At 40.0% G+C, this 23,764-nt stretch overlaps 2 protein-coding genes across 3 annotated transcripts in view; one reads left to right on the top strand and one right to left on the bottom strand.

The window, feature by feature from the left end:
* Window positions 1-19,237, top strand: part of Tmx3 (Thioredoxin-related transmembrane protein 3) — a 49,430-nt gene extending 30,193 nt beyond the window's left edge. The window contains exons 4-13 of one of the 2 annotated variants that reach the window (XM_068366217.1): window positions 586-769; window positions 1,038-1,115; window positions 4,766-4,832; window positions 7,632-7,759; window positions 8,248-8,318; window positions 8,552-8,575; window positions 13,267-13,320; window positions 14,989-15,181; window positions 16,332-16,521; window positions 17,554-19,237. In XM_068366217.1, coding sequence (XP_068222318.1) covers window positions 586-769; window positions 1,038-1,115; window positions 4,766-4,832; window positions 7,632-7,759; window positions 8,248-8,318; window positions 8,552-8,575; window positions 13,267-13,320; window positions 14,989-15,181; window positions 16,332-16,521; window positions 17,554-17,582 — 1,018 coding nt within the window. In that variant the 3' untranslated portion in view covers window positions 17,583-19,237. The remainder of the gene's footprint in view (window positions 1-585; window positions 770-1,037; window positions 1,116-4,765; window positions 4,833-7,631; window positions 7,760-8,247; window positions 8,319-8,551; window positions 8,576-13,266; window positions 13,321-14,988; window positions 15,182-16,331; window positions 16,522-17,553) is intronic. The other variant, XM_068366218.1, reaches the window with a different exon arrangement.
* Window positions 19,238-22,270: 3,033 nt separating this feature from the next.
* Window positions 22,271-22,987, bottom strand: LOC137633714 (uncharacterized). Its single transcript, XM_068365962.1, has one exon. The coding sequence runs from the start codon at window positions 22,985-22,987 to the stop codon at window positions 22,271-22,273; it is 717 nt and encodes a 238-aa protein (XP_068222063.1).
* Between the last annotated feature and the right edge of the window lie 777 nt (window positions 22,988-23,764).

The raw sequence follows: 23,764 nt of genomic DNA, 5'->3' as shown, positions 1-23,764 counted from the left end.
TGGATTTAGCCAGTCTATGGAAAGTGAAGATGACAGAATGGGCCCCAGTCCCGGGCGTAGTGGGGGTATAAGAATCTCGTTTATAAATAAATAAGAAAAAAATTAAAAATAATATTCAAAATATTTAGGTATGAAAAAAACTTCTAAATAAAGTAACACATAAAGCTTGGGGGCCACGCAGGCCGCAGCAGCTTGCCTGGGCTTAGTATAAGGTTCGGAAAGTCTCCTCGACAGTAGCTACCTTCACCAACTTTGATAAGCGTGTATTTGTTTATATATGTTTGTTTGCTTGTGGTTAGATTAACTCAAAAACTATTTGACTGAATTTTTGAAATTTTGTGGTTATGATTGGCAATGATCCAAGGGTAATTTGATTAGATTTTGGGAGTGATTGGATCAAAGGTCAGGGTCACAGAAAGGTAAAAAAAATTTCTTTTTGCTATATCGTAGTCATTCTTTCATACGATTTGCATGAAACTAAAATGTGCATAACTCAATTGCCGATCATGTGATATACAACGGGATTTAGGCAAAGGTATACACTACGGAGTGCTCGTTCTAATTCTCAACTGTTTCGTCTTTCAGCGTCAAGGGCGACGAACGTCACACGTACAAAGGCGAAAGGGCAAAGGAGGATATCGTCGGGTACACGATCCGGATGTCGAGGTCGCCCGTGCAGACGCTGGCGTCGCCGCAGCACCTGAGAGACACCGTCGCCCAAGGGGACCTCTTCTTCACCTTCGTGGGCACCAGAGAAGGGCATCTGTGGGTAAGCGGTTTTCCTGCATCTCTATTTGATGTTGGTTGAACAGACGGTAAAGATAGGAAGAGAGTATTGTACTATTAGGCAGTGGTAAAGGGGCCCTTTTTATACTGTTGGTGCCCAAGTTTTCTCTAGATTCGAATAAAAGAAGAATTTGCTTCATTAAGATAATTGTATTTGTATAACTGTTAGGGGAAGAGCAGTGTGTCTCCATAAGATGGGTGTTGTTTCAAGTACATTTCTGTGATGAATCACTGTCGTTTTTTACTTGCAGGAAGTCTATAAGGAGATAGCGGAAGAGTATCGGCCGTTCCACTACTTCTACGCGATAGAATCTACCTGTATGCAAGATGTAAGTAATGTGGCTCTCTTCCTTACGAGGTAGTCTCTCTCTCTCTCTCTCACTGAACTTGTACCTATGCAAATATAAGATGTAAGTCATGTGGCTCTCTTCCTTACGAGGTAGTCTCTCTCTCTCACTGAACTTGTACCTATGCAAATATAAGATGTAAGTAACGTGGCTCTCTTCCTTACGAGGTAGTCTCTGTCTCTCTCTCACTGAACTTGTACCTATGCAAATATAAGATGTAAGTCATGTGGCTCTCTTCCTTACGAGGTAGTCTCGCTCTCTCTCTCTCACTGAACTTGTACCTATGCAAATATAAGATGTAAGTCATGTGGCTCTCTTCCTTACGAGGTAGTCTCGCTCTCTCTCTCTCACTGAACTTGTACCTATGCAAATATAAGATGTAAGTCATGTGGCTCTCTTCCTTACGAGGTAGTCTCGCTCTCTCTCTCTCACTGAACTTGTACCTATGCAAATATAAGATGTAAGTCATGTGGCTCTCTTCCTTACGAGGTAGTCTCTCTCTCACTCTCACTGAGCTTGTACCTATGCAAATATAAGATGTAAGTCATGTGGCTCTCTTCCTTACGAGGTAGTCTCTCTCTCTCTCTCACTGAACTTGTACCTATGCAAATATAAGATGTAAGAAATGTGGCTCTCTTCCTTACGAGGTAGTCTCTCTCTCACTCTCACTGAGCTTGTACCTATGCAAATATAAGATGTAAGTCATGTGGCTCTCTTCCTTACGAGGTAGTCTCTCTCTCTCTCTCACTGAACTTGTACCTATGCAAATATAAGATGTAAGAAATGTGGCTCTCTTCCTTACGAGGTAGTCTCTCTCTCACTCTCACTGAGCTTGTACCTATGCAAATATAAGATGTAAGTCATGTGGCTCTCTTCCTTACGAGGTAGTCTCTCTCTCTCTCTCACTGAACTTGTACCTATGCAAATATAAGATGTAAGTAATGTGGCTCTCTTCCTTACGAGGTAGTCTCTCTCTCACTCTCACTGAACTTGTACCTATGCAAATGTAAGATGTAAGTAATGTGGCTCTCCTCCTTACGAGGTAGTCTCTCTCTCACTCTCACTGAACTTGTACCTATGCAAATATAAGATGTAAGAAATGTGGCTCTCTTCCTTACGAGGTAGTCTCTCTCTCACTCTCACTGAGCTTGTACCTATGCAAATATAAGATGTAAGTCATGTGGCTCTCTTCCTTACGAGGTAGTCTCTCTCTCTCTCTCACTGAACTTGTACCTATGCAAATGTAAGATGTAAGTAATGTGGCTCTCTTCCTTACGAGGTAGTCTCTCTCTCACTCTCACTGAGCTTGTACCTATGCAAATATAAGATGTAAGAAATGTGGCTCTCTTCCTTACGAGGTAGTCTCTCTCTCTCTCTCACTGAACTTGTACCTATGCAAATATAAGATGTAAGTCATGTGGCTCTCTTCCTTACGAGGTAGTCTCTCTCTCTCTCTCACTGAACTTGTACCCATGCAAATATAAGATGTAAGAAATGTGGCTCTCTTCCTTACGAGGTAGTCTCTCTCTCTCTCTCACTGAACTTGTACCTATGCAAATATAAGATGTAAGTAATGTGGCTCTCTTCCTTACGAGGTAGTCTCTCTCTCTCTCTCACTGAACTTGTACCTATGCAAATATAAGATGTAAGAAATGTGGCTCTCTTCCTTACGAGGTAGTCTCTCTCTCACTCTCACTGAGCTTGTACCTATGCAAATATAAGATGTAAGTCATGTGGCTCTCTTCCTGACGAGGTAGTCTCTCTCTCACTCTCACTGAGCTTGTACCTATGCAAATATAAGATGTAAGTCATGTGGCTCTCTTCCTGACGAGGTAGTCTCTCTCTCTCTCTCACTGAACTTGTACCTATGCAAATATAAGATGTAAGTAATGTGGCTCTCTTCCTTACGAGGTAGTCTCTCTCTCTCTCACTGAACTTGTATCTATGCAAATATAAGATGTAAGTAATGTGGCTCTCTTCCTTACGAGGTAGTCTCTCTCTCTCTCACTGAACTTGTACCTATGCAAATATAAGCCATCGTCCTCTGATAGAAGTAAGATTTGAGCTCGCCTTAAGCGATCGTTAGACTCTCAACGAGGTAATGTAATTGTAGTAAATGGTACTTGGTCACAATGTAATACAGTCAGCCTTCTCGGCTGCCTTGAACTTTAATGCTTTTCTTTTTCCTTTTCCGGAGTTTTTCTCTCGTTTGTGTTTGATGGTGACTCCATTGGCCGATGTGAGGCGTTGGCCCGGTAAACCCGGTACGTGAGCAACCCTGAGATAGGTCCACATTAACCTTGTACCTTCAACAGGAGGCATAACTACGCCATCGTCCCCCTCTGACAAGTGTAGGGTGTGGTGGCATCTTTAGTGAGTGGAGTTTGCAAAGAAGAAGTCTTAAGATGGATTCTTGGCCGTTGGACTTAGCAACGCTCAACCTCCTACCCAAGAGGTTCCGTTGTTCTTTCTTTACTTCTTCGGACTTGATCCTTATTTCCGCGCGAGAACCGTCCTTGCTTGTAAGGAGCTTTGATAAGTGTTGTCCTCCCTGGAAGTTCCCAGGGGAGTTCTGGTCCCCTTATTGGGATGTCCTGCATCCTTGGTTCTCTCATGAGTGCTCCATATGAGTCCTCAAGAGGGGGGCTAAAGAGAGATTTAAACCTCAAGAAGACTGTCTTTTTATTTTGGCCGTGCAGAGAGAGTCGGTTAGTTTTATGACATCTCCTATGTCACGAATCTTAACCCTTTTACCCCCAAAGGACGTACTGGTACGTTTCACAAAAGCCATCCCTTTACCCCCATGGACGTACCGGTACGTCCTTGCAAAAAAATGCTATAAAAATTTTTTTTTTCATATTTTTGATAATTTTTTGAGAAAATTCAGCCATTTTCCAAGAGAATGAGACCAACCTGACCTCTCTATGACAAAAATTAAGGCTGTTAGAGCAATTTAAAAAAAATAGACTGCAAAATGTACTGGGAAAAAAATAACCCCCTGGGGGTTAAGGGTTGGAAAATTCTAAATAGCCTGGGGGTAAAAGGGTTAAGAGGGGGGCTAGAGAGAGATTTAAACCTCAAGACTGTCTTTTTATTTTAGCTGTGCAGAGAGAGTAGGTTAGTTTTATGACATCTCCTATGTCACGAATCCTAACAGAGTCCGCGTCCAAGACCCAGAACCCGGCCATTCGTGACTCCAGATTGAAGTCCCTCTCCTAAAGAGAACTTTGCGCTTCAGGCCGGCGCAGCGGAATTTTTTCTGCAGCTCCGAAAGGATAAGGAAGACGATATCCAAGAATGCTATTTTTCTTTTTTTGGCTTTGTGAGATCGGAAAGCATTGAAGGGATGAAAGGACCATATAATCGAGTTAAAAGCAAGCGCATGGCTGTCTGTAACTGTTCCTCGGTAAAAGTTTGACGGCTGTTTCTAGCCGAGCTAAAATCATACTCCTATTGAAGGACTAAGCTTTTTATTGTTGGAAAAAAATACTTGTGTTAAAATTTCTGATAGCAGCATCTTGTGTCAGCATGATTATGATATATCACACGGAAGTTTTATTTATGCGCTGTGCAGCATACGTTATTTTGTATAGAGTCATCATCACTAATCGTTTTATTACCCTGTTTTTCAGTACACAGAACTCGAGCACAACCCAGGGGTGATGGTCTTCAAGGATAATTCGCATTATTTCTATCCAGGTAAAAATTTTTGTCGTTGCGAATTTTTTTGCAACCTTTTTTTTTTTTTTTTTTTTTTTTTTTTTTTTTTTTTTTTTTTTTTTTTTTTTTTTTTTTTTGTTTACTGATGCAGTCTTCAATTTCCTTATATTGTAGTCTACAGCTTTCAGAGTCCTTTTGTGCACCTCGAAAAGAATGACTATGATTTGGTGGTCCTCATCACTGAGGGAAACCGGCTGGAGATTATAGTTGCTCCTTGTTGGTGACACCAAATTATTGTTGTTATTATCATTATTATTATTATTGTTATTATTATTATTAAAAGCTAAGCTACAACTCTAGTTGGAAAAGCAGGATGCTATAAACCCAAGAGCTCCAACAGGGATAAATAGCCCAGTGAGGAAAGGAAATAAATAAACTACAAGAGAAGTAATGGACAATTAAGATAAAATATTTTAAAAACAATGCCAACATCAAAATAGATCTTTCATACATAAACTATAAAAGCTTAAACAAGAAGAGAAATAAGATAGAATAGTGTGCCTGAGTGTACCCTCAAGCAAGAGAACTCTTACCCGAGAGACAGTGGAAGAAGACCATGGTACAGAGGCTACGGCACTATAGTTGTGACCAGATTGTGAAATGGTGTTGCTAATTAAGGAGTTGAAATGAGGGAATTTCAGAAGTTCAAACTTGCAGCAAATGCTTTCATGTTGAACAGGCTAACTTTAGTCTAGCTACTTTATATATGACAAATCTTTTTAAACATTGTTATTGCTACCAATCTCGTTGATTTCTATCCATCATTCATTACTTCTCATGTAGTTTATTCATTTCCTTATTTCCTTTTCTTAGTGGGTTATTTTACCGTATTGGAGCCCTTGGGCTTATAGCACCCTGCTTTTCCAATTAGGGTTATTGCTTAGCTAGTAATAATAATGGCTTGTTTCATAAGTGGTTAGGAAGAGTAGAATGTCACGATCCTGCAACTGGCTACAATAATTAACAATGGCAGAGGACTGATAATTCACATACATACACATACATATACCAAGGCCCTTCCCCCAATTTTGGGGGGTAGCCGACATCAACAAATGAAACAAAACAAAAAAGGGGACCTCTACTCTCTACGTTCCTCCCAGCCTAAGAAGGGACTCGACTGATAATTCACGATGGTTTAGATTATATAATACATTCTGTACTTGATATTCAAAACCATTCTGTGACACAGTTACCACCACCTTCGTGTGGTCCGGTACCACAGAGGTTTTCAGAAGTCTGATTCCATTAGCTATGACTGAGTTGGGCAACGTCGTTGAGTGGATATAACGAAATTACGGTTCTTTCTTGCTAAGAAAACTAATTTTAAAACTTAATTGTGTCTATATGTATGTATTGTACAAGTAGAAAGAGCAATCAGTGATTTCAGACCTCCTCCTCCGCCAATGAGGATTGTCAACATTTTACTCAAGTCTATGAAGCAAGTTTTATGTCTTTCATATCAGTTGACCATGAATGAATCTACTCTATTATAATGATAACAATAACAACAAGAATCGCAATCTTTATCCGGATCGCCTCCAAAATTAGACAGGCTCATCAGGAACATGATACCTATGCGTTGTTCAAATTTCTTGAAAATCCGGCAAAAATATTTGAAGTAATCCTGCTCTCCCAGATAAACAGATAAATTGGTTGGTAGAGACTTAGTGTAAAATGCCCTCAAAAGTTATGAATGAAAAACCACATTTTAAAAGGGACACAAACACGAGAACATCACCTAACTGAAGTTCCTGCCCTAACCTAACATGGAAGCCCATAGCTGTACCTACTTACTTACCAGGAGACCCTCTGCAACCCCACCCCCCCTTTTAAACTGCCGTATCCCTAGCTTACCCTAAGACTAAATCTCAACCTTGTGTTTGCTTCCCAACTGGCTGCACTCCTGGCAAGGAAACACTAAAATGATATTTTGTAAATCGTAATAACCGGCTTCATATCGTATTTCAAACAAAGATAAACATTTTCCCTGTAAAGAAAATTGATTTGACAAGTAATAAGAAGTGTTTGTCTGTCCCAAGGAACTATATTCGCTCCAAATAGATAAACATAGGTCATTTTATATAATTCGAGAAGGGAATAATATTTTCTCGAGTTTTCTCAACAGTTTGTAATACAGAAAACCCTCAACTTAAAAACTTAATTGGTTCAAGGAAAGTAGTTTGTAAGTCTGGTTTTTCTACCTGAACCCATTGTTTATAATTTCCCACTACAAAATACAAACAAATAGTCGGGAGGATAGATGTAAGAGAGGCAAGAGAGTGTGCTAGAAATAGGAATGAATGGCGAGCGATTGTGACGCAGTTCTGGTAGGCCCCGCTGCTTCCTCCGGTGCCTTAGATGACCGCGGAGGTAGCAGCAGTAGGGGATTCAGCATTATGAAGCTTCATCTGTGGTGGATAATATGGGAGGTTGGGCTGTGGCACCCTAGCAGTACCAGCTGAACTCGGTTGAGTCCCTTGTTAGGCTGGGAGGAACGTAGAGAGTAGAAGTCCGCTTTTTTGTTTTTGTTTCATCTGTTGATGTCGGCTACCCCCCAAAATTGGGGGAGGTGCCTTGGTATATGTATGTATGTACTGTATGTATTAAATGATATGGTTTTTTATTTCAGTATTTTTTAATCTATGTTATTTTCAGTTGTCTTTGTCTGTATCACCAAATGTTTGTAAGTAATAATAATAATAATAGCAATAATAGTGTAATATCTCTCTAGTAGCCCACGTAAGTAATCCCCCCTTCTCGTTCTTCTCGATCCCGCAGTGCCGGAAGAACAGGAGATGGTCGAGAACGAGTCAGTGGTGAACACGACCCTGAACGAGTGGGTGAACCACGAAAGGTTCCCTCTCTTCACCAAGTTCACGCACGGGAATCTTCACCAGCTGTGGAAGGTGAGGCATGTGTATTCTCTCTCTCTCTCTCTCTCTCTCTCTCTCTCTCTCTCTCTCTCTCTCTCTCTCTCTCTCTCTCTCTCAAGAAGTTTTTAGTACCAGAAGTATAAGAGCTAACTTATGTTAACCCTTTTACCCCCAGGCTATTTGGAACTTTCCAACCCTTAACCCCAAGGGTTAATTTTTTTCAAGCACATTTTGCAGTACAGTATATATTTTTCAAATTGCTCTAACAGCCTTAATTTTCGTCATAGAGAGGTCAGGGTGGTCTCATTCTCTTGGAAAATGCCTGAAGTTTCTCAGAAAATTATCAAAAATATGCAAAATAAAATTCAAATAGCATTTTTTTGCAAGGACGTACCGGTACGTCCATGGGGGTAAAGGGATGAGTTTTGTAAAACGTACCAGTACGTCCTTTGGGGGTAAAAGGGTTTAATGGAGAGTCTTTCAACATAGTACAGTTGTCATTTCTTCTTCTTCTTCCCCAGATCAGGAAGTACTTGGCCATCACTGTCGTCAAGGAAACCAAAACCGGGCGTATCACGACGGACGAAGACGCGTAAGTATGATTTCGAACGATCATATTAGACATTAGTTGCTCATTACTGGTCTTTAAAATATGAAAATATATTGCTATCATAATCGGAATTATTAAAAATATGAAGAATAATTATATAATGATACGTTAAATTGCTGTCATGATCAAAATTAAAAATATGAAGAATAATTATATACGTCATAATGGTATGTCATCGTCTTCCATCTCTCCTCGTTTATGTCTTGCGATCTCAGGGAAGAGTATGTGGATGGGTACAAGTAAGTACAGGATCCTTAGCAATCTATTTATGTGCTTCTTCTTCTTGTGATTCCTGCATAGTTTCAGACACACGTCATCTTTGGACTTAGTCTCTATCTGTCTGTCTGTATTTGTTGTTTCTTCTCCTATCTTAGCGACGTTATTACTTTACATCGGGTTATTTTTTTATAGTACATATGAGTCTTTCAGTCGAGAAACATGCCAAGCGCCATTTTTAAAGTGTCAGAAATCTCGATTGAAAAATAATAATAAGGATAATAATAATAATAATAATAATAATAATAATAATAATAATAATGATAGTAATAATAATAATAATTATTATTATTAGTATTATTAGTATTATTATATTGATAATAAGGATAATGATAATATTGTAATAATAATAATAATATAAATAATTTGAAAATTGGCAATTTTCAATCGCGATTTCTGACACTTTTTAAAAATGGCGCTTGGCATGTTTCGACTGAAAGACTCATATGAAGTGATGTGAACTAGTGTTGTAGTATTATTATTATTATTATTATTATTATTATTATTATTATTATTATTATTATTATTATTATCAGAAGCTAAGCTACAACCCTCTTTGGAAAAGCAAGGTGTTACAAGCCCAAGGGCTCCAAGAGGGAAAAATAGCCTAGTAGGGAAAGGAAACAAGGAAATGAATACATTATAAGGGAAGAATACAATCAAATTAAAATATTTTAAGAACAGTAGCAACATTAAAATTAATTTTCCATATATAATCTATAAAACTAAAAAAAAAACAAAGGAAGAGAAACAAGATAGAACAGCTTGCCGAGTGTACCCTCAAGCAAGAGAACTCTAACCCAAGACAGTGGAAGGCCATGGTACAGAGGCAATGGGACTACCCAAGACTAGAGAACAATAGTTTTGATTTTGGAGTGTCCCTCTCCTAGAAGAGCTGCTTACCATAGCTAAAGAGTCTCTTTTCTACCCTTACCAAGAGGAAAGTAGCCACTGTACAATTACAGTGCAGTAGATAAGCTCTTGAGTGAAGAATTGTTTGGGAAAGAAGACTATGGAACAGTTCAGAGGCGTAGGAGGTGGTTATTATTATTATTACTAGCCGCGAAAATCGGGCGAAATTTTCGGAAAAATTTTCAGCAGGAATTTTCAAAAAAATTTTCGGCCCAGAAATCGGCCGAAATTTTCGAACAAAATTTCGTCCCGAAAATCGGCCGAAATTTTCAAAAAAAAATTTTCGGCCCAAAAATTGGCCGAAATTTTCAAAAAAAAATTTGGCCCCAAACGCGGCCGAATATTTCGAAAAAAATTTCGGCTCCAAAGACGGCCAAAAATTTCGAAAAAAATTTTGGCCCGAAAATTGGCCGGAATTTTCGAAATAATTTTCAAAAAAATTTCGGCCTGAAAATCGGCCGGAATTTTCTAAATAATTTCCAAAAAAAATTTCGCCCCGAAATTTTCGAAATAATTTTCGGCCCGAAAATCAGCCGAAATTTTCGAAAAAATTCGGCCCGAAAATCGACCGAAATTTTCGAAAAAATTCAGCCCATAAATCGACCGAAATTTTCGAAAAAATTTTTGACTCGAATTTCGGCTGAAATTTTCGAAAAAATTTTCGGCCCGAAAATCGGCTGAAATTTTCGAAAAAATTTTCGGCCCGAAAATCGGCTGAAATTTTCAAAAAAATTTTCGGCCCGAAAATCGGCTGAAATTTTCGAAAAAATTTTCGGCCCAAGGGAATCTTACTCTATTACTATTGTCTATTATAAAGAAGGTTATGGAAATAACAAGATTACCAAGTAGGTAATACAGCGATGCTCCTCGTCATGCCGGTTTCCACTCGACATCCCTCGTCCTCGAGTAACGAATACGAAAATAAATTCAAAATTATGAAGACTAATTATTCCGGAATTTAACAACAAAGAAAATAAATGAACAAGTATTCGGTATTCTACTATTTTGAGAAGGGAAGTTTTTTTATTTTTTTTTGAGAGCCAAATAACGGTTATTCTTTATTCCATGAATGAATATTGGTAAGATAATCAGAGAGAAAATTAACTTAGAAAAAATAGAATTATCTTCATATTTTGATTAAAAGAATAAAGTCATTTTCTTTGCTATCAGACTACATCCATACATATACCAAGGCACTTCCCCCAATTTTTGGGGGTAGCCGACATCAACAAAAGAAACAAAAACAAAAAAGGGGACCTCTACTCTCTACGTTCCTCCCAGCCTAACAAGGGACTCAACCGAGTTCAGCTGGTACTGCTAGGGTGCCACAGCCCACCCTCTCCCGTTATCCACCACAGATGAAGCTTCATAATGCTGAATCCCCTACTGCTGCTACCTCCGCGGTCATCTAAGGCACCGGAGGAAGCAGCAGGGCCTACCGGAACTGCGTCACAATCGCTCGCCATTCATTCCTATTTCTAGCACGCTCTCTTGCCTCTCTCACATCTATCCTCTTTTCAGACTAGGATAATCTTTTTCTAAGTTATAAAAGAAAAGTTAAATGCTGTACTTCACATCGAAGTTTATTTGGTGCTGGTTTTAAGTAGATTTTCCCGTTCGGTATATGAATAGAGACTGTGTAAAGGCGGGTTTACTCGGTCCAACAATAGACGAGTGTTTGGAGCGATGTTCGAATGTGTGAACGGGATATTTGGTTCTCAAACGGTTAAAAGGAAGTCTGTTCTCGCCTGACTTTTGTGGGCGGGGCTTCATTGTCTACAACCTTTATGCATTCCTTGCAGACTCCATCTCCTTGAACCGTTTGAGAAGCAGGTTCGACAACCGGCTTCGACAGACTGTTCGACCGTGTTAACCCGACTTAAGTCCTTTAGGGGAAATTCTGAACCAGGACGGAAATCGGCGGTCGTCTCAAATCGACCTACATCTTGTGTCTTGTAACCGGTTGACTATGTAGGGCAGGGTATTACTGTAGTACATACTATTACGAAAGTTCCTTAACTTACGAACTTAATAGGTTGCAGGAATCTGTTTCTAAGCGGAATATTGTTAAATATTTCCCTAGGGTAGTCTTCGCCTAATTCACCTACCTGCGATTCCCAGCTGTGAAAGTCAGCTAATAGTCCTATTTTATATGAAATAAATATCAGGGTATTACAAATGTTATTTTTGTTAACCCTTTTACCCCCAAGGGACGTACTGGTACGTTTCACAAAACCCATCCCTTTACCCCCATGGACGTACCGGTACGTCCTTGCAAAAAACTGCTATTTACATTCTTTTTTGCATATTTTTGATAATTTTTTCAGAAACTTTAGCCATTTTCCAAGGGAATGAGACCAACCTGACCTCTCTATGATGAAAATTAAGGCTGTTAGAGCAATTTGAATAAATTATATTGCAAAATGTGCTTGAAAAAAAATAATCCCTGGGGGTCAAGGGTTGGAAAGTTCCAAATAGCCTGGGCGTAAAAGGGTTAATGTATGCTATCTAGCATTATCAAAACATAATTACAATACTTAACTTGGGAGTAGGGATCTCCTAAACGTCGGACATCTTCAAAACGCAGAAACACAGAAGCTATGAAAACAAACGCGTCTGGACTTCACTGTGCTAGAAAATGCTACTAAAGGAATGAGGGAAGAAGCGTGGGTAGTGGTAGGGGTGGGGGGGAATGGGTTAGTCGTAGTAGCGGGCAGTAGATGTAGAACGGCACCTCGTAGTATCGGGGGATATTGAGGAAGGAGAGGACTAATTGGTAAGGGACCTCTGGTAGTGGTTCTAACACGTCCCAGTTACTATACCGACACTCAGAGTGAGCGAGCTGGGTTTATTCCTTGCATTCCATGTAACTTTTTTCTCTGGTATATTTAGCAGTATCTATACCTTAGAAATGGTGCTATAAGGAGCGTTTCTCTGGGCGACACAGGTTGAGCCCAGAAATAGATTTAATCCTTTGTCAAAATCCCTTTTTTACAGTACTGTATTTTATTTTATCTTTGTTATTTTCAGTTAAATTTGTGTTTTTATCTGAATGTTTGTAAGTCGGATTTATTCCTACACTAAATACAAACCCTCGTTCTTTACTATAGGAGATATTCTAGCGCGAGCTGGAAAATACGGCAGAAAACCTTAACGAGGTCGTTAACGACCGTGCCGGTAGTTACCCGCCTGGCAGGGAGAACCTTCAGAACACCTATGACCTCTGCATGAAGGGCATAGGGAATGAGGATCCACCTCCGGTGGTGACATGAATGTGCCACAAGATTTCGGGGGAATCCCGGGACACTTCCTCATAATAACGAAAAGAAACAGAAAAAGTTAATCAAAAAGACACTTAAAGAAAGGCTAGTCTGCCAGTGAAACAAAAGCAGGAGCGGCGGTGTTAACACTGCGACGACTAGAATTTGATTGTAGGTATTCAGTAGCTATCGACCGGCAGTCCCCTATCCCTAACAGGTGGATAACTACCGGCCCGGTCGTTAACGACCTTGTTAAGGTTTTCTGTATTTTCTAGCTCGGGCTAGATTATCTCCCCTAGTAAATAATTTGGGTTTGTATGCTAGTTAAAATACAAACTCTGTTATAAGTTTGTCGTGTTTCTGACATTATTCCTCTTTGGGATTTTAATAATAATAATAATAATAATAATAATAATAATAAGCATCATCATCGTCTATAAGAGATGAAGCATAATTCCTAAAATCTCATCTTATTTCCGCAGGTTCCGAGACATGGTGGAGTCGGTCATCCGGGATAATCGAGATAAGTATCATCAGTAAGTGTCTCTCTCTCTCTCTCTCTCTCTCTCTCTGTCTCTCTCTCTCTCTCTCTCTCTCTCTCTCTCTCTCTCTCTCTCTCTCTCTCTCTCTCTCAAGATAGAAGCCAGTGTAGGGTTTCCACTAGATTGTATAATTCTCTGTGTGTTGTTTTGAGTATGTTTAAATAATATATACATAGCTCCTATTTCTTTGTTCGCATTGTATGCATTAATACCATCTTGGATATGTTTTCATTAACTGGAGTAGACAGAAAAATTCCTATTCGTTTTTAACCCTTTTACCCCCAAAGGACGTACTGGTACGTTTCACAAAACTCATTCCTTTACCCCCATGGACGTACCGGTACGTCCTTGCAAAAGAATGCTATTTGAATTTTTTTTCCATATTTTTGATAATTTTTTTTAAAAAATTCAGGCATTTTCCAAGAGAATGAGACCAACCTGACCTCTCTATGATGAAAATTAAGGCTGTTAGAGCAATTTAAAAAAATATACTGCAAAATGTGCTGGGAAAAAAATAACCCCCTGAGGGTTAAGGGTTGGAAATTTCCAAATAGCCTGGGGGTAAAATGGTTAAAATCACTTGTTTGTTGCGACTCCAACGAAAATCATCGTTTTTGGGCCCTTATATACCCGACTCTCGCTAGACATCTATGGACTCAATATAATTTTTCGGTACATTATCCTTGGCGACTGCTGCCTACGCCAAGCGCTACTGCCATCTGTTATCTAGTGTACACTTTTTTTTTTTTCATGCAAATATCAATTTAACATTTTCTGAAGCTTTACATTCATTAATTAACATTCCTTTACAGTACGTAACACTTGAGCATTTTATATTTTTTCCTCACTAACACTCGTGATTGTCATCATTTCAAATGAATTGCAAAAATGCCCTGTGATGGTAGAGATAGGTTGATTTCAAGCACAGAGTCCGAATCAACTCTTATATCTCCTTACGGTTGAACGGTCTAAACAATGTATATCCTTATTTCTATCGATCATAGTTTCGAATAATTTGCAGGTCTGAAATATTTATTATTATCCCTTTTACCCCCAGGCTATTTGGAAATTTCCAACCCTTAACCCCCAGGGGTTAATATTTTTTCAAGCACATTTTGCAGTATATTTTTTTTTAAATTGCTCTAACAGCCTTAATTTTTGTCATAGAGAGGTCAGGTTGGTCTCATTCTCTTGGAAAATGCCTGAAGTTTCTCAAAAAATTATCAAAAATATGCCAAAAAAAATTTAAATAGCAGTTTTTTGCAAGGACGTACCGGTACGTCTGTTGGGGTAAAGGGATGAGTTTTGTGAAACGTACCAGTACGTCCTTTGGGGTTAAAAGGGTTAAAGGCATTTGCCTCTCCCATTCGGGAACAATTGACTGTTTTATTTAATTTCAAACAATCAGTTTGTCAGTCGGGATCAATTCTGTATTTAATTTCAAAAGATCAGTTTTTATCAACAGTTATTGACACGATCCAAATTGAATTACCGTATCGGGTTTTCGAAAGTCCCAACTAGGGGTGTAGCTTGGTTAATAATAATGATAATAATAATAAGATCAATTGTCTGTATTATTTAATTTCAAAAGATCAGTTTTCATCAACAGTAACTGACACAATCTGGTTTTCGAAAGTCGTACATTTCCATATCTCGTCACAGACACTTCCAGTTCGGGTGGACAGGCACCCCAGACCTGGCCAACAGCATCGCTATGGAGCGCCTCCCCCTCCCCTCCCTGCTGGTGGTGAACGCCTCGACCATGCACCACCATCTGCCGCAAGACCCCGCCCACCACCTGACGACCGACGCCATACAGGTCTTCCTTGACTCTGTGATTGCCCAGTCTGCTCCGGTAAGTCGAGGCCTTGTTCGTAGAAGACTCTTATAGGAGGACTCTACAAAATCAAACCATTGTCTAGACATGGGCAGTGCTATAGCCTCTGTACCATGGTCTTCCACTGTCTTGGATTAGAGTTCTCTTGCTTGACGGTACACTCAAACACACTATCTTATTTCTCTTCCTGTGGTTTTTTTTAAGTTTTATAGTTTATATATAAAAGATTTATTTTCATGTTATTTCTCTTCAAATATTTTATTTCGATTCTGCATTACTTCTTTTGTAATTTATCTACTTCTTTTGTAGTTTATCTACTTCTTTTGTAGTTTATCTACTTCTTTTGTTGTTTATCTACTTCTTTTGTAGTTTATCTACTTCTTTTGTAGTTTATCTACTTCTTTTGTAGTTTATCTACTTCTTTTATAGTTTATCTACTTCCTTGTTTCCTTTTCTCACTGGGCTATTTTCCCTGTCGGAGCCCTTGGGCTTATAGCATCCTATTTTTCCAAGTAGGATTGTAGCTTAGCTTGTAATATTAATAATTTTTAAATCTTAAGAAAATGAATGGGAAGGAAAAAGTTTGTATTTGAAAATAAAATTTTTAACCCAAAGTGACTTATAAAACTATAGAATCTGCAGAGTTATTATTATTATTACTAGCCAAGCTACAACCCTAGTTGGAAAAGCAAGATGCTATAAGCCCAAAGGCTCCAACAGGGAAAAATAGCCCAGTGAGGAATGGAAATAAGGAAGTCCTCATCTTAGTATGGTCCAGAAGGCTTTCTTTGCCTCACTCGCATGCCTACGATTTTCAGCTGCAAAAGTCAACGAATAGTTTCATATTGCCGAGGTTTTCTAGCTTACTGTATTAAATTACATAATTGTTTTAATTACAGTATTTCATTATAAACTTTCTGATACAATATCTGATATCTATAATTTCAGTTTGATTTGTATTTGTAAATTTAAGACCTTCACGATAGTGTCGTCAAGCTCGCTTCTCAATTTCTTCTTCTTGCCTCTATTATTTAATTTCAAACAATCAATTTTTCTGTCAGGATCAATTGTCTGCGTTAGTTAATTTCAAAAGATCAATTTTTATCTACGGTAACTGACCGAATCCACGGTAATGTTGTTAAGCTCGCTTCTCATTTTCTCCTTGCAGAGTTTCGGTGGAGATTCGTGGCCCATAAGACTCTTCCGGGTGTACTACAACGCCAAGACCTCGCTGGAGGATATGTGGCAGGGAAATCCCGTGTTGACGGCGTTACTCTTTGGCCTGCCGCTCGGATTCCTCTCTCTCATCTGTTATTCCATTTGGTGCTCTGATATCCTCGATGCAGACGAGGAAGAAGGTATGATCCCTGTTTGTTTGCTTCCGTACGGTATGGTTGCGCTAAGTGTCCGTTGTTGTTGTTCTTGAGCTATTAAGGTTCACTACTATTAGGTCAGTAGTTCCTCTTGAATCTCCTTTAGGTCTGTAACTCCTGTGAATTTCCTTTAGGTATGTAGCTCCTCTTGAATATCCTTTAGGTATGTAGCTCTTTGAATCTCCTTTAGGTCAGTAGCTCCTCTTGAATCTCCTTTAGGTATGTAGCTCCTCTTGAATCTCCTTTAGGTATGTAGCTCCTCTCGAATCTCCTTTAGGTCAGTAGCCCTTCTGAATCTCCTTTAGGTCTGTAGCTCCTCTTGAATCTCCTTTAGGTATGTAGCTCCTCATGAATCTCCTTTAGGTCTGTAGCTCCTCTTGAATCTCCTTTAGGTATGTAGCTCCTCTTTAATATCCATTAGGTCATTAGCTCCTCTTGAATATCCTTTAAGTCAGTAGCTCCTCTTGAATCTCCTTTAGGTCAGTAGCTCCTCTTGAATCTCCTTTAGGTATGTAGCTCCTCTTGAATATCTTTTAGGTATGTAGCTCCTCTTGAATATCCTTTAGGTATGTAGCTCCTCTTGAATCTCCTTTAGGTATGTAGCTCCTCTTGAATCTCCCTTAGGAGTGTAGCCCTCCTGAATTACCTTTAGGTCTGTAGCTCCTCTTGAAATACCTTTAGGTATGTAAATCCTCTTGAATCTCCTTTAGGTCAGTAGCTCCTCTTGAATATCCTTTAGGTCTGTAACTCCTGTGAATTTCCTTTAGGTATGTAGCTCCTCTTGAATATTCTTTAGGTCTGTAACTCCTGTGAATTACCTTTAGGTATGTAGCTCCTCTTGAATCTCCTTTAGGTCAGTAGCTCCTCTTGAATATTCTTTAGGTCTGTAAATTATGTGAATTTTATTTAGGTCCGTAACCCCTCTTTAGTGGAATTCCCCCATCAATAACATCAAAATAAGCAGTTTTGAGGACCAGAATCAAACGCTACAATTTCCCAATATTTTCTTCTTTACAGAAGTCAATCAACACGAGAAGAAGGAATAGTGACGTGGAGAGACTCGCCCTTCGTGCGTCAGATACCTTGATATTCTCAAGAAGAAGAAGAAGGGTTTGTTTACGTTTGTCCCCAGACGAACGCAAACCATCGGCCAGGAGTACGACTTCAGCAGAGCTGGAAAGGCTGTTAAAGTTTAACGAGGTAGTTACGACTAACGACGGGTTGGGGGAAGTCCCGCCCGTGTGTCAGCAGTGTTGCCGACTTGGCAAATAAGTAGCTAGATCTGGTTCTAACTGGTTTAGCAAATTTTTGAAGACTTGTGAATAGCGGATTTTCTAGCGAATTTTTGCCTCGTCTGGCGAATATATTAGTGAATTTAAGAGGAAAATTTATTCTAGAATACAGTATTTAATGAAAGTTGTGAATAATCATAGAATTAGATTTGTTTATTTACTTATATTGTCACCGTGATTCGTAGCATTCCCATACAGTTCCTGTATAGGGTATCTTTTCATAACTGTTGGTTTGCGTTACGTAATACCAATCGAGTGTGTCATTGTCTGTGTGTATATCGCCGCTCAGCCATCGGAGTATTCACAAGCTTATAGATAAAGTTTGAAATCATTCCCCGATTTGGAAAAACTGGTTGAAACCGGTAGAAACAGATAAAACAAAAGTATATTGCGTTAATTGTAAGCGTGACTCAGTCCAGATAAGCAAATACTTAAACTACATTAGACATAAAGAACAATTAAAAAAGAATATTTTAAGAGTAACAACATTAAAACACATCTTATATAAACTATAAAAAGAGACTTTAAGTCGTCCTGATCAGGCCAAACCTCCTCTCCACCCAAGCTAGGACCAGAAAGGCCCAGATAATGTCTGCTGATGACTCGGCAGATAGAGGTATAGGCTCTCCCAAATCCCTCTTTACTTAAGCTCACAAGGATGGTGAGGTTGCAGAGAAGTAACTAACGAGTTTGAGCGGTACTCGAACCCCAGTCTGGCAGTCAACAGGCAGAGACATTGCCAATAGGCCACGACAACTTTTGTTGTGGAATATGGAGTAAGGTGGGCCGTGGCACCCTAGCAGTACCAACTAAACTTGGCTGAGTCCCTTCGTTTCTTTTGATGTTGGCTACTCCCCAAAAATTATGGGGACTGCCATGGGAGATAGATGGTGGAATTGATGCAAAGCTCATTGATTTGCGTGAGAATATTGTTCTGAATGTACGTGACATTAGTTAACCCTTTTACCCCCAAAGGACGTACTGGTAAGTTTCACAAAAGCCATCCCTTTACCCCCATGGACGTACCGGTACGTCCTTGCAAAAAAATGCTATAAATTTTTTTTTTTCATATTTTTGATAATTTTTTGAAAAAATTCAGGAATTTTCCAAGAGAATGAGACCAACCTGACCTCTCTATGACAAAAATTGAGGCTGTTAGAGCAATTTAAAAAAAATATACTGCAAAATGTGCTGGAAATTTCCAAAGAGCCTGGGGGTAAAAGGGTTAACTAATCGACGAGTCAACCGATGTATCGGTAGTCGGGGGTAGAGCGGCTATTTAGTCAGCTCGATGAAATCAAGTCAAATTTTGGAAGCGAATTGAAAACGGATGCCATTAACCCTTTTACCCCCAGGCTTTTTGGAACTTTCCAACCCTTAACCCCCAGGGGGTTATTTTTTTCCCAGCACATTTTGTAGTATATTTTTTAAAAATTGCTCTAACAGCCTTAATTTTTGTCATAGAGGTCAGGTTGGTCTCATTCTCTTGGAAAAGGCCTGAAGTTTATCAAAAATATGCAAAAAAAAAAAATGTAAATAGCAGTTTTTTGCAAGGACGTACCGGTACGTCCATGGGGGTAAAGGGATGAGTTTTGTGAAACGTACCAGTACGTCCTTTTGGGGGTAAAAGGGTTAATGCCATTTTTGTAGTAAGGCGAGGCCTTAAAAGAGTAGGAATGTGTGTCATATTCAGCCTATGAGTTAACATCGAAAAGCATAAAGGATGACGACGACGATTTTTTTTGTCCTGAAAACTTATGGTAAGCGTTATCAAACTAACTGTCTCTCTCTACACATATACAGTATACATATTTTACACACATACACGCAAATGAGTCCATCCACTTGTAATGGAGTCTGGTGAATTTTGAGGCTTCTTACTACGCTGCCTGTCTGTGCAGACAGGATTTTTTTGGTTGCATGAACCTGGATGAGGTGAAGGAAAAGTGCAATAATACGCAGTTACTTTTTAAAGCCAATAGTTATGACGACCTCATTGAATTTTAACGGCCGTACTCCTTGTAGAGGACTTAGGTTTTGTATAGTTAGGAAATTGTAGATTGCTTCAACATCTTGCCAGTTTGGCAAGATCTTGTTTGTCGACATTTGTGCGAAGAAGAAGAGAACAAGAAAGAGCAAAAGAACACTGAATAGTCTCAGAAATTATTCAAATGTCATCTTAGTTAGTTTGTATTTAATAAAAGTTCTTTATTCAAAGTGGAGAAAGAAGAAGAAGAATCTATTTTGTTGTCATTCTTTGAAATCTCTCTTTCTCAGATGTCTTCTTGAAACGCGACTTCTATGAACTGGGAGAATTGCGATTTCTTTTCCGTTGAATTCTCTCCAGACTTTAGTATCTAGTCAGGCATATTAATTGTTTAGGGAAAGACCATTCCCCTGGTGTTGACATTCCTTTGTGTTTAATTTTATTGGGACCTAAAGGACTTATGATTCGGTACTTTCAGCGGAGAAGGTCCATTCGATAGATGTATGTACAAGATTATTGGTATAGAAGGGTTTACTGTATGTGAAATCATTGACAATTATATTCGTTCATATCCTACCTTGTCATGCTGTCATCATGATGATTGCCATGCAATGCCATACTTTGCCAATGGAACCCTTGTCATGCTGTCACCATGATGATTGCCATACTTTGCCAGTGGAACCCTTGTCATGCTGTCACCATGATGATTGCCATACTTTGCCAATGGAACCCTTGTCATGCTGTCACCATGATGATTGCCATACTTGGCCAATGGAACCCTTGTCATGCTGTCACCATGATGATTGCCATACTTTGGCAATGGAACCCTTGTCATGCTGTCACCATGATGATTGCCATACTTTGCCAGTGGAACCCTTGTCATGCTGTCACCATGATGATTGCCATACTTTGGCAATGGAACCCTTGTCATGCTGTCACCATGATGATTGCCATACTTGGCCAATGGAACCCTTGTCATGCTGTCACCATGATGATTGCCATACTTTGCCAATGGAGCCTTTGTCATGCTGTCACCATGATGATTGCCATGCATTGCCATACTTGGCCAATGGAACCCTTGTCATGCTGTCACCATGATGATTGCCATGCATTGCCATACTTGGCCAATGGAACCCTTGTCATGCTGTCACCATGATGATTGCCATCCTTTGCCAATGGAACCCTTGTCATGCTGTCACCATGATGATTGCCATGCATTGCCATACTTGGCCAATGGAACCCTTGTCATGCTGTCACCATGATGATTGCCATACTTTGCCAATGGAACCCTTGTCATGCTGTCATCATGATGATTGCCATCCTTTGCCAATGGAACCCTTGTCATGCTGTCACCATGATGATTGCCATGCATTGCCATACTTGGCCAATGGAACCCTTGTCATGCTGTCACCATGATGATTGCCATACTTTGCCAATGGAACCCTTGTCATGCTGTCACCATGATGATTGCCATCCTTTGCCAATGGAACCCTTGTCATGCTGTCACCATGATGATTGCCATGCATTGCCATACTTTGCCAATGGAACCCTTGTCATGCTGTCACCATGATGATTGCCATGCATTGCCATACTTGGCCAGTGGAACCCTTGTCATGCTGTCACCATGATGATTGCCATACTTGGCCAGTGGAACCCTTGTCATGCTGTCACCATGATGATTGCCATGCATTGCCATACTTTGCCAATGGAACCCTTGTCATGCTGTCATCATGATGATTGCCATGCATTGCCAATGGAACCCTTGTCATGCTGTCACCATGACGATTGCCATACTTTGCCAATGGAACCCTTGTCATGCTGTCACCATGATGACTGTCGTGCGTTGCCATACTTTGCCAATGGAACCCTTGTCATGCTGTCACCATGATGATTGCCATACTTGGCCAATGGAACCCTTGTCATGCTGTCACCATGATGATTGCCATCCATTGCCAATGGAACCCTTGTCATGCTGTCACCATGATGATTGCCATCCATTGCCAATGGAACCCTTGTCATGCTGTCACCATGATGACTGCCATACTTTGCCAATGGAACCCTTGTCATGCTGTCACCATGATGATTGCCATACTTGGCCAATGGAACCCTTGTCATGCTGTCACCATGATGACTGCCATACTTGGCCAATGGAACCCTTGTCATGCTGTCACCATGATGATTGCCATACTTGGCCAATGGAACCCCTGTCATGCTGTCACCATGATGACTGCCATACTTTGCCAATGGAACCCTTGTCATGCTGTCACCATGATGATTGCCATACTTGGCCAATGGAACCCTTGTCATGCTGTCACCATGATGATTGCCATGCGTTGCCAATGGAACCCTTGTCATGCTGTCACCATGATGATTGCCATCCATTGCCAATGGAACCCTTGTCATGCTGTCACCATGATGACTGCCATACTTTGCCAATGGAACCCTTGTCATGCTGTCACCATGATGATTGCCATGCATTGCCATGCATTGCCAATGGAACCCTTGTCATGCTGTCACCATGATGATTGCCATCCATTGCCAATGGAACCCTTGTCATGCTGTCACCATGATGACTGCCATACTTTGCCAATGGAACCCTTGTCATGCTGTCACCATGATGATTGCCATACTTGGCCAGTGGAACCCTTGTCATGCTGTCACCATGATGATTGCCATACTTGGCCAGTGGAACCCTTGTCATGCTGTCACCATGATGATTGCCATACTTGGCCAGTGGAACCCTTGTCATGCTGTCACCATGATGATTGCCATACTTGGCCAGTGGAACCCTTGTCATGCTGTCACCATGATGATTGCCATACTTGGCCAGTGGAACCCTTGTCATGCTGTCACCATGATGATTGCCATACTTGGCCAGTGGAACCCTTGTCATGCTGTCACCATGATGATTGCCATACTTGGCCAGTGGAACCCTTGTCATGCTGTCACCATGATGACTGCCATACTTGGCCAGTGGAACCCTTGTCATGCTGTCACCATGATGACTGCCATACTTGGCCAGTGGAACCCTTGTCATGCTGTCACCATGATGACTGCCATACTTGGCCAGTGGAACCCTTGTCATGCTGTCACCATGATGATTGCCATACTTGGCCAATGGAACGTCTCTCTGCTTGTTTCGTATTTGTTTGTTTTTGTTTTTGTACGGCATTTTTGTCGTACTATGTTTGCAATTTACTCCGTATGAATCTATACGCTGTGTGTGCTTGAGTACGATTATGTCTCTCTCTCGTGCAGATCAAGTAAAAATAATCTCCCTAGTCCACCGCAGAACAAAGGCCTCAGACATGCATGTCCTCCCACTTGCGTCTGTCTATGATCTTTCTCTGCCAGTCCATGCCCGCAAATTTTCCAAGTTTGCCAATCCATCGTCTTCTCTTCCTTGCCCTGATTCTTTTACAATCGCTAGGGATCCATTCTGTTACTCTTGATGTCATTCTCATTATGTGTCCTGCCCATTTCCTTTTCTTACATGTTACAATATCCTGTACTTTAGTTTGTTCATGTATCCATGTTGGTCCTTTTCTGTCTTCTTGTGTTATTCCCATCATTATTCTTTCCATATATTTAAATATACACTGTGTGTGTATATATATGTTTAATTATTTATTTATTCTTGGTCACACTCAGCTCTCACCGTCCCTCCGGTAGGGGTGAGAGGGCTCAGTCATACCCTGTGTGTGCGTATCTATCTAAATATTTAGCCACCGTTTTTAACATGTTGCGTACTCTAGTGTTGAAAATACAAAAAATACTGTAAAGTAAAAAAAAAAAGAGAGAAGTTTATTTGTTTGTGGTGACGAGAGATAATGAAGGGAGATTGTAGTTACCGTTGTCATGCAAATGGAGTGTGTCTGCATCTTGTAGTTACCGTTGTCATGCGAATGTTTGGAGTGTGTCTGCATCTTGTAGTTACCGTTGTCATGCG

Source organism: Palaemon carinicauda, chromosome 43 (assembly GCF_036898095.1).
Source record: "Palaemon carinicauda isolate YSFRI2023 chromosome 43, ASM3689809v2, whole genome shotgun sequence".
Lineage (NCBI taxonomy): Eukaryota > Metazoa > Arthropoda > Malacostraca > Decapoda > Palaemonidae > Palaemon > Palaemon carinicauda.
The sequence above is the reverse complement of the archived record's forward strand: the minus strand, read 5'-3'. Positions and strand labels throughout refer to the sequence as shown.

Excerpts from the sequence above, each read along its gene's own strand:
- LOC137633714 (XM_068365962.1), bottom strand. The coding sequence starts at position 22,987 with ATGCCGTACAAAAACAAAAACAAACAAATACGAAACAAGCAGAGAGAC.